General features: G+C 44.1%; 1 protein-coding gene across 1 annotated transcript in view; it reads left to right on the top strand.

Annotated features, from left to right (window-relative positions):
* Positions 1–10,742, top strand: part of WNK3 (WNK lysine deficient protein kinase 3) — a 108,570-nt gene that overhangs the window by 32,639 nt on the left and 65,189 nt on the right. The window contains exons 3-7 of the mRNA XM_018565498.1: positions 368–588; positions 3,364–3,521; positions 5,011–5,099; positions 7,326–7,545; positions 7,708–7,996. Coding sequence (XP_018421000.1) covers positions 368–588; positions 3,364–3,521; positions 5,011–5,099; positions 7,326–7,545; positions 7,708–7,996 — 977 coding nt within the window. The remainder of the gene's footprint in view (positions 1–367; positions 589–3,363; positions 3,522–5,010; positions 5,100–7,325; positions 7,546–7,707; positions 7,997–10,742) is intronic.

Raw genomic sequence — 10,742 nt, 5'->3', positions numbered from 1 at the left:
GTGGGCTGTCATTATAAGGGATGTACATTTTTGTTCTGTTAAATAAAGCTTCTTGCATTACAAGTGATGTCACCTGAAGTGTGGCCTTCGTTTTTGTATTGAGTGTGCACAGAGCAGACTGGCTTCTTAGGTTGGCACCTGATGTACCTACGTAGAACGTAGGCTGTTGCCTGATGTAGGGAAGAAAGTTTTGGAGCAGAGGAACTTCTGAGGCGATGTAGAATGTTTTACTCCACAATATTAGCGTGCAGTTTAGACTCCTACAATTCAACTTGATACTTTTGAGAACAGCTACCGTTTACAGCAAAATTCAAGGCCCATGGAGCGACTAATGATGCTTGTGTGTGTTTTTTGTTTTATTTTGCAGTTACTTGAAACGGTTCAAGGTTATGAAGCCAAAAGTATTAAGGAGTTGGTGTAGACAGATCTTGAAAGGGCTTCAGTTCCTCCACACTCGGACTCCCCCTATTATCCATCGTGATCTAAAATGTGACAACATCTTTATTACTGGGCCCACTGGCTCCGTGAAGATTGGAGACCTTGGTCTGGCCACTCTGATGAGGACATCCTTTGCAAAGAGTGTGATTGGTGAGTCTCCCTGTTTTGTGCCGAGTATAATTGGGTGACATTTTCCTTATCACTGAGTGATGAATAAAGACTCGGCAAGGTCAGTTTAATAAATGATGGCTAATTTACAATGGAGAGTGGATTTTGCTAACCTCACTCCACTGTAAACTTCTAGGTTACTCTACACTGCGGCCTGCATTTTGTGGCCCAATTAAAAAAATGCGCAGTATGCAGTACCTCTGGAGGTTTTTTTTTTTTTTTGTTTTTTTTATGCTTTAGTTGGAACTAGAGATGCACAGATACTTTTCCAATACCAGTGCCTATACTTGGCATTTTCATGAGAACTACCAGGGTTGCAGCTGGGACCTGGCTCTGGCGCTCCACCACTGACCTGAAATCATTAGTCTGTATTGTTGTAGAAAAACTGTCATATGACAAACAAAAATTTATCGGTACTTGTATCTAAGTACTTGGGCAAGTATCAGTACTTGTACTTGCAAAAATGGTATCGGTGCTATATATATATATCTCCAAAATCATACATTAAAACAGATGTACAAATCCCAGCAGCTCCGTGTGCTCCTTACAAATGACAGCAGCCTCCTAACTTTTGAATTTTTCTCTAGTCTAGTCTTGGAGCTCAAAGTATCTGTACATGTACTGAGTATGGTACTTGGTATAGGTGCATCCCTAGTTGGAACATCAAGACTTTTTGTATGCTGTGGCGAAGTCTACCCACCATCTATCACCACCCACCTCCCCCTACAACTTTACCATCCCTCAACTTTATTGCTTTACTTTCCCAATCCTTTTTTTCCCCAACTCTTCCAGTTGTCATCTTAGCGTGATATGTTAGTAAATTGTCCCATTTTATTCGGAATTTGCTTGGAAGACATGCATAGTGTACATACCATCCTATGTCTATCACGTGAAGCAAGAATGGTCAGCTGCGTCCCTCCCTCCTGGAGGGAACATGAATGTGCGTCCTGATCACTGTCGGCTGTAATAAAGCTTTTACAATTCTGTATTACACTTGATCCTTTTCAGTGAGAATAGTAATAAAAATGGCCTTTGAAACACTTTAGGACATACTGGAAGTTGTAATTACAACCATATTTCTCCCTACTTTATATACAGCTTTGTCAGTAGTGATGTGCGAGGGGCTTGGTATCAACCAAGTTTGCACAAAACTGCAGATATTCTTCAAGCGCCCTGCTGGCTAGAAAGCCAACTTTGTAGCCTTGTAAACTGTAGGCTGCATATTACTCATGCTAGGTCAAGGGTGGTGATGTGATGTTGCTCATTGCTTTCAATTTCATTGCTGTGGTCACAGAATGAGATTTTCTCTGACAGGCAGCAAATCTGAACAGAGTTTACAAGGTAAAGATATGTGAAAATCACAGACGCCAAAACACAGTAACTGCTCCTGAAAATGGTCTTCCAAAAAGTATATACAGGGGGGGGCAGCTCCTCACAGTCAAGGGAAACTGAAAATCTGAGGAGGACAAATCATAAGGGGCGCCTCCATAGTGTAAAATTGATTAAGGATAAAACACACAGCTGAAAAGGTACTTACAAACCAGCGTGTATAAACGAGCAGAAAGCGATATAATCTTGGGAGACCATCAAGATGAATACACGAAAATAGGGTGAGGGAAAGGAAGTGCTAGTACTAAGCCGAAGCCATCTGCACGCTGCAGCTCCTTCAGTTGATGCGTTTCTGAGGACAAACCTCCTTCATCAGAACCTGCTAGAGGTTTGTCCTCAAACGCGTCAACTGAAGGAGGGTCAGCGAACAGATGGCTTCGGCTTAGTACTAGCACTTCCTTTCCCTCACCCTATTTTCGTGTATTCATCTTGATGGTCTCCCAAGATTATATCGCTTTCTGCTAGTTTTTACAAGCTGGTTTGTAAGTACCTTTTCAGCTGTGTGTTTTATCCTTAATCAATTTTACACTATGGAGGCGCCCCTTATGATTTGTCCTCCTCAGATTTTCAGTTTCCCTTGACTGTGAGGAGCTGCCCCCCCCTGTATATACTTTTTGGAAGACCATTTAAAGGAGCAGTTACTGTGTTTTGGCGTCTGTGATTTTCACATATCTTTACCTTGTAAACTCTGTTCAGATTTGCTGCCTGTCAGAGAAAATCTCATTCTGTGACCACAACAATGAAATTGAAACCATTGAGCTTCAATGTGTTCAACATCACCACCCTTGACCTAGCATGAGTAATATGCATCCTACCTAAGGCCAAACGTTGCATTGAGTTTGTAGAATGCACAGAGAATTTGTAGCAGCAAGGCCATAGAATATGTCCACACTTTGCCTAATGTCATATCACACTGATCTCTGTAATGGAGATTTACTTTTAAAATTGCCTTTATTTTAGCAATGCAATTTGATCTTAACGCTTTCTTACTTTATACCAGTATGTTTTATGGAACGGCTGTGCCAAAAAATCTGTAGGTTTAGGGGTAGGCAAACGTTGGCCCTCCAGCTGTGGTGCAGCTACAAATCCTATGAGGCATTGCAAAGTTCTGACAGCCACAGGCATGACTGTCATAATGGGATTTGTAGTTTGACCAGAATTTGCCTTCCCCTAAGCAGCATAAGAGGGCTTTGGAAGCTTGCCTGTCTTAGTGCATGGATAGCATTCTGGGAAATATAACTGTTTGAACGGGTTTTGTTCCTCGCTTTCTTTTTGCCTAAGCTGTTGCTTTGTTGCAGTATTACACTGTGTGTGTTTACAATGGGCTTGCAGGTGAAGGTGATGCATTCTATAATAATTTATCTGCAGGAACCCCAGAATTCATGGCCCCCGAAATGTATGAGGAGCATTACGACGAGTCAGTGGATGTCTATGCATTTGGCATGTGCATGCTGGAAATGGCTACCTCAGAATATCCATACTCTGAATGCCAGAATGCCGCTCAGATCTACCGCAAAGTAACCAGCGTACGTCCGCTTTCTAACATGGTTTTGCCTTCTGCCTTAATAATTAGCTTTGGGCAAAATGATTGATCTTGTAGTGGGGCTACCCCTGCCCTGCAAGGGTTAAGTGCTTGATTTCATCTGAAAAAAATGATACTCCCCTAAACCGCGTAGCTGGCTGGCTGCTACTCCGGTCCCTTCTGCCTGTCTCCTCCTCTGCTCCAGCGATGAAATGTCCCCTTTGGCATCCTCCCGTCCTATACTCTATATAGGACGTGATGACTCACTGGATTGAGGGGGAGCAAGGAGGCAGATACTGGTCTAACAGCCAGCCAACTCCGAGGTTCAGGTGAGTATAACTTTTTTTTAAAAAAATTTTCATCGCTAGATGAAAACGAGCACTTGACCCTTGCAGTGCGGGGGTAGCCCCATTGCAATGGTTAAGAACAATTATGCCCGGAGTTCTTTTTTAAATCTGTCTCCTGCTTTTGTTTCCCTCCTGGTGTAATGCACTCTTGATTTAATGAGCAGCCTGTGTGTGAGCTGAATCCAGATCAAATAAATATACATTGTCCAGCAAAGTATTTCTTCACATTTTTTCCCAAGCACTTACACTTGTGTATCTGAAGAGCTCCAACTCTCTCTGCTCCGCTTCCCTGAACATTCTGTCCGTTACAAGATCACAAGGGACAGAGCAGCCTCCAGCAGCCGTTCATCTACTATTATTATTATTATTATACAGGATTTATATAGCGCCAACAGTTTGCACAGCGCTTTACAATATAAGGAAGACATTACAATCAATACAATTCAAGACAAGATGGTAGGTAGGGCCCTGCCCCTGAGGGCTTACACTCTAAAAGGGAGGGGGGGGGGAGGGATACATGAGGGGGTAGCTGTGTGGGGATGAATTGTTTGAGAACGTGATGGTTGAGTAGTTACTTTGACGTTAGCTTCCCTGAAGAGATGAGTCTTAAGGGATCGCCTGAAGCTAGTGGGAGCTAGATGGACAGGTTGGGGTAAAGAATTCCAGAGCATGGGGGAGACTCTAGAGATGTCCTGGAGGACAGGAGAGCAGGGATCAGGAGAGTGGATTGCCTTGCTGCGTCTGTGTTTTTGGACAGACACACAGCTTACTAGTGAACACAAGGGTGACTATAGGACCCTGCAAAGGAAAGGTGCCACCCTAACACACATCATGGCCAGTGCTCAGGGGACCAGCTTATTCTGCAGGAAACTAACAGGGTTATTCACAAAAGGGTGAAGAGTTTGGGGAAAGCAGGAGAAGTGAACAATCTAAGACAACATCGCTGAACTGGAGCATTATTCCAAATCGGCTATGTTGTCCTAGATTGCTCACTTCTCCTGCCTTCCCAAAACTCTTCACTCTTTTGTGAATAACCCTCTAAAACATTATAAATATCAGGTAGCAGCATCTATTGTACGCAATTTAATTTAAAAGCCTTCTGCGTTTAATATTGATTTTAATTGTTTCTTTTCTTTTACCCTCCAGGGTATTAAACCTGCCAGTTTTAACAAAGTGAACGATCCCGAGGTAAAGGAAATCATAGGGAGCTGCATTCGGCAGAATAAGACGGAGAGGTAAGAAAAGAACACAATTAGGTGGCAGCATGATTAGTTTGAGTTTGCCTCTTCGATGTACAACCTAAATGTGGATTCCGGGTTTAGAAATAATTTTTCTATAGCAGCACATTTTCAAGGAGTTACAATGTATGTAATTAATAAAGTGGATCTAACATCAGATATTGTATTTCATGTGAAGTGCAGCATACGAAGTTATGTGTAATACAGTTAATTACATCACACAAAGAGCACAGTACTGCCCAAGTGCCTCTCAGCTTTTCTCATCTGAAGGACAGTGTCCTCTTGTTTAGCCATTATCTAGGGTCAGTATCTACTTTCTAGACTGGGATGCTGGCTAAGAGCTAATATAGTCCTGGTACCTGTACAGTTGGCCTTACACAGATCAGCCCCTGCTGCAGCCTCTCTCATTTTCGTGCCCTTGTATAAAGGTAACGGGTTGTAGTTTAATCACTGAAGGGGCATTGCTTTATTCTGCCTGCAGCGGATAGTGTTTCCCCCTAAGCATAGTCACTTGACTGGAGCACAAGGACTGCTTTATTGGCACAGCTTTTTGGAAAATGATACCGTTGCTGCATATTGTGACAAATCTGGAATATGCGGTCCAGTTTTGGTCACCAATCCACAGAAAGCATGTCTTTTTTTAACTGGAGAGAGTCCAGAGAAGGGCAACCGAGCTACTTAAGGCGATGGAGGACCAAAGCTATGAGACAAGGTTTACTTTTGGGGTTAAAATGATCTTCCTTGTACATGTTTTGTGAGAAATATGTGAGCTGCCATTGCTGTCCTGCTTTTGAATATCTTAGTTGCCTAATTGTGTGTGGACATAATAGTAGGGATGCACTAAAATTTTGACAGCTGAAACATTTCGGCCGAAAATGGTGCTATGGGCAAAATGCCGATTTAGTACCTCAACAGCCGAAAATGCGGTGTCCCCCCACCCCACCCAGCCTGTGTCGGCAGAGGCAGCAGGAATCTGAGGGGACACAGAAGAATGCAGTTGCCAGTGCCCAGTGGGGAGTAGAGGAACTTTCAGGAGGCAAAGGGGGGTGGTGAGGGGAGGAGACAGCTCTCAGGATGCTGAGTGGGGCTCTCGGCTATCACATGAGGTCCAGCTCTCCCCACCCCACACAGCCACACTTGGCTTCCTGTGACCGGTGGAGCTGTCAGGATGGAGAGCAGGAGGTCGAGCTCTCCCCTCCCCGCTCGGCTTCCTGTGACAGGAGGAGCAGTCAGGATGGAGAGCTGGTTACAAGCACTCAGCGATCGGAACTGATTGCTGAGTGTTAATAACTGAGAACATGGTAAGCTTACTGTGTCCCCAGTTATGAAATAACAGGAAGTGCTCTACATCTCTTCCTGTTCATTCCTGATTGTGGACATAGTAACTCATACTATCTCTACAGTTTATGAATGGGACAGGAGCACTCAGTATAGAGGCTTCCTGTTCATTCATAACGGGCTGCAGAAAAAGATTTAGAACTGTGTCCTCAATCTTTCTATTGCAAAAGGGAAATATCAGGGAGCTGTTTAGACCCCTTATATTTCCCCAAAGCCCCCAACTGTAAGGTTAAAAAAAAAAACAATTTTAAAGGTTTCAGCTCATTTTTGGTTTCAGCCTGAAAGTATTTTCGGTATCAATCTAAAAATATTATTTCAGTCCATCCCTACTTAATAGTTTTAGGTCCCAGTTAAGCACAGAAAAAATGAATGGTGGATAAAAGTGAGGTCTTTAATTCTGTGCTTGCTTCAGGTCAGTAACTCAAATATTTGAAGACAAAGCATCAGAATAACAGCCAGAATACTTAGGCCCCTTTCACATGGGCTGATCAGGAGAGAATCCATGCACGGCTTAACTATAAAGGGATTAAAGCCAGTGACAAAAGTAGCTTGGCTGAAAAGCTTGTCACGGCTGTGCCTTGGAGGTAAAGAGTGAATCTCACTGCTGTCTTCTGGAAAGCAGTGAATGTATGGCAGGTTTGACCTATAACCCACTATAGTCAAACAGACATTTTTTGACAGGAGATGCTTTTTAATTTAGATGGTCAGCACATGAGTCATTTTTGCTAATGCATTCAGTTTATATTTTATGAGCAGTATTTCACCTTTTCTGTCATCCATGTGTGTTTTTAGAATATTCCTTTTCTATTTAGTCTTTCAATGTCTTCTTATGAATTGTCTTAGTGCAAGTAAAAGCCCTTTGCTTCTGTGTTCTTCCTGGTCTAGGTTGTCTATCAAGGATCTCTTGAACCATGCTTTTTTTGCTGAAGACACTGGTCTGCGGGTGGAACTGGCAGAGGAAGATGATGGCATCAACGCTTCTTTAGCTTTGAGACTCTGGGTGGAAGATCCCAAAAAACTCAAAGGGAAACATAAAGACAACGAAGCTATAGAATTCAGCTTTAACTTGGACGCAGACAATCCTGATGAAGTGGCCTTTGAAATGGTGAGAGCTTGTGACTGCAATTGGCATTACTTAGTTCAATTTGTGCATTTTAGTTGTATGCTATGATTTACATTCCTGTGAACCTGACCTGGCTTATCAGGTGTTGACAGAGAAAAGATTGCAGCTAAATGTTATGAGGTATTTTGTAATCTATTTTCTTAGGTGAAATCTGGATTTTTCAATGAAAGTGATAGTAAAGCCGTTGCCAAATCCATACGGGATCGAGTGTGCTTACTAAAGAACACAAGAGAAAGGAAGTTGCTCTCAGGACAGTTAGAAGATCGCCGTGATTCACAGAGCAGATCTTCTGGGGCCCCGTCTCACCAGTCCGGTGCCTGTGTTACTGCAAGCCTCTCACAGCCAGGCGTTGAGAGCGAGGAGACCGAGGTGGATCAACATGTACGGCAGCAACTCCAACAGCAGCAGTATCAACAGTGCTCCTCAGTCACAGGTCTGAATCCCCCAATCAATGCTTAATGTTAGCGTGCCCTGGTGTTTGTTTAAAGTGTATGTCTTGGCAAAATATAGAAAAAGCAGATGGGGGGCACTTAGACCAGCCGTAGAAGTGATCATGCAGCTTTACAAAATGGTAAACTCACAGCTACTTTTTCAACTGAGTTTGCTTACATCCATTTAAAGGAGAACTATGGGGTTAGGGCTTTTCCCCATAGTTCTCCGGGTAACGGGAGGACACAAACTAGCGCGCTCCTGTCACCCAAAGCTCAGTATACCGCGAGCTACAGCTCGCGGTATACTGAGACACCGCAGCTGAAACGGATCCTGACAATTATGTCTGGATCCGCCCAGCTGTGTGACTGACAGCTGGCTCTGCCTATCTAGAGGCAGAACCAGCTGTACCCGCCCCCTCCCCCGTCCGTTCCGCCAGTCAGTGCTGGAGGTTCGGAGCAGGGAGGGGGGAATCCAGTCCCTCCCCTGTCACGGCACTCTGCCGTGACAGGATCGAGAAGTGAGCAAACGCCGCTAAGTGTTCGCTCACTTCCCGATCTACTGAGCCGACCTGTGACTGTTTCATTGTCACAGGTCGGCTAGAACTATGAGGTGAGTGAAAAGCACTCACCTCATAGTTCTCCTTTTAATGATTTAATGTGGCAGTAAAATGGTTAAGGGACCAATAAATTCTCACCTGTGCTTTTCCCAAAAACATAAATTGTATTTTCTATCAAATGTCGGCTCTAAGACAGCTTAGGTTCTTGCTGTTGTCAAGAGTCACCAGTGAATTCTAAGCGGGCTATACATTATGCGAATGTCACAATTGGCACAGTGGGTACCGCTTTCTGTACCCTTTCAGCTAATCGAAGGACGAATCTTTGGGGCTGCCGACTCTGTTCAGGTATTCTGGCAGCGGCTGGGGGACGCTTTCAGAATGCAATGGAAGCAGCGAGGATTCCTTGATCAACACTTGTAAGTGTTGATGGAGTAGTCTATTTTTTCCGTTTAACCAACGGACGGAGTGAGAAAAATAAAACAGAAGAGTGTGTGGCCAGCTTTAGTGTTTAATAGCAGTGTGGTATACCGATATATCCCCTCTTCCCAGTAGTAGTGAGCCATTCGGAAATATAATTCAACAGATAGTTAAGCAGACAAGCCTTTCCTGTAGGTCAGGAGGAGGTGAACTTGGCTTTTTAGATAAGCATCATTAGGGATGCACCAATACTGGTACTGATGCCGAGTATTTGGGCGAGAACGCGTACTCGCACTCGCCCAAATGCTCCGATGCCTAGCCCGATAGGTCCGGTATCAGGAAGCCGGGCAGCGAGTCATTACACGCTTTCTGAGTGGCTGGGAAGCCGGCTTCGTGCTCCCTTGTCACCTCATGAAGAGGGAGCATGGAGCTACCCGGCCAATCAGGAAGTCCGGCGCCGTGTCATTACACGGCGCCCGGCTTCCTTATTGGCCAGAAAGCCGGCTCCATGCTTTCTTGTCACCTAGTGATGAGAAGCATGGGAACGGCTTCCCTGCTAATCGGGAAGCTGGGTGGCGAGTCTTTACATGCCGCCCGGCTAATCAGGAAGCCAGGTGGCGAGTAATTACACGGCGCCCGGCTTCCTTAATGGGACTTCTGGTATTGGTATTCGGTATCGGCGAGTACCGGGGGAAAAACATTATCGGTACTGGATATCGAAATACCGTTATCGGTGCATCACTAAGTATCGGCTCTAGCGCTAAAACCAAAATTTGTATGGCTCCTGGGCACGGATGGTGCTGATTGCCAAGGAGCAAACTGTACCTGCAAGCACCTTGTGGCTCAGTAGAACAAAAAGGTGTGCGAACTGTCTTATAGATGAAGGCAGCTCAAGGGTTAATCATTGGCTGGGACAAACCACAATGTCAAGATTTTTAAAGAAAAATTATCTATTTCTAATCAAAGACATGCAAAAAACATTACTGAACACACTGCTGACAGTTTCCTGTCAAATGGTTAAAAACGATGTCTGGTCGGGCTGACTTTGATCGGTGGTGATGTGGATAGGTGTACCCTTGATTGGCTGTACATGTATCTCCCATATTTCTGAGGTCTGTGGGTTATTTTAGATACTGGTATGTATCTTATTTGTTCCTGTTTAGTAGCTATGATTTGGATGTTATCCGCATATCTTTAAGCTATCTCCAGTCTAGGTGACCCCTCTTGTTCCCGGTTAGTCCTGTGTGTTGCAATTCTTTTGAAAAACCAAACCACAGAGTTGTCTAAGATCGACAGTGATTTGATCTGTGGTGGTTTTCTTAGCAGTTTTCGTATTTTCAATAGGGGATACTTTCAATTAGAACTGGGACACTTATTGTGATTGTAGCTTGATGTTTTTAGTGGGATTAGATACGTGTTCAAATGTGCTTTGTTTTTCCTGATCACTGATACTCCATTTCTCAGGACCTTTTGCATCGGGGATCATTTGTATGTAGTGGTGACTTATAATTTAAGCTTTTTTGCTAGTTCATATTTTGGAGCTTAACAGCAAATCTACTCACATGACCTCCCGGTCAGTCCTTCGATTTCCCGTCCACGGGTTTCCTCCGCGTGGAGATGTTTATGGCTGATTGGTCGCTGAATTCCCTTTTGATTCCCCCTTAATTGATGTGGCATCCAAGTGTTTGGTGATCCAGGCAGGCACTGTTGTTTTTTGACTCAATCCCCTCGTTACTATTGATCCAAAAATATTCGGGCTGTACGGCCGGCAGTC

Source organism: Nanorana parkeri, unplaced genomic scaffold (assembly GCF_000935625.1).
Source record: "Nanorana parkeri isolate BGI_ZX_2015 unplaced genomic scaffold, ASM93562v1 scaffold854, whole genome shotgun sequence".
Classification (NCBI taxonomy): Eukaryota; Metazoa; Chordata; class Amphibia; order Anura; family Dicroglossidae; genus Nanorana; species Nanorana parkeri.
Note: the sequence above shows the minus strand (reverse complement) of the source record. Positions and strands in the feature narration are given on the sequence as shown.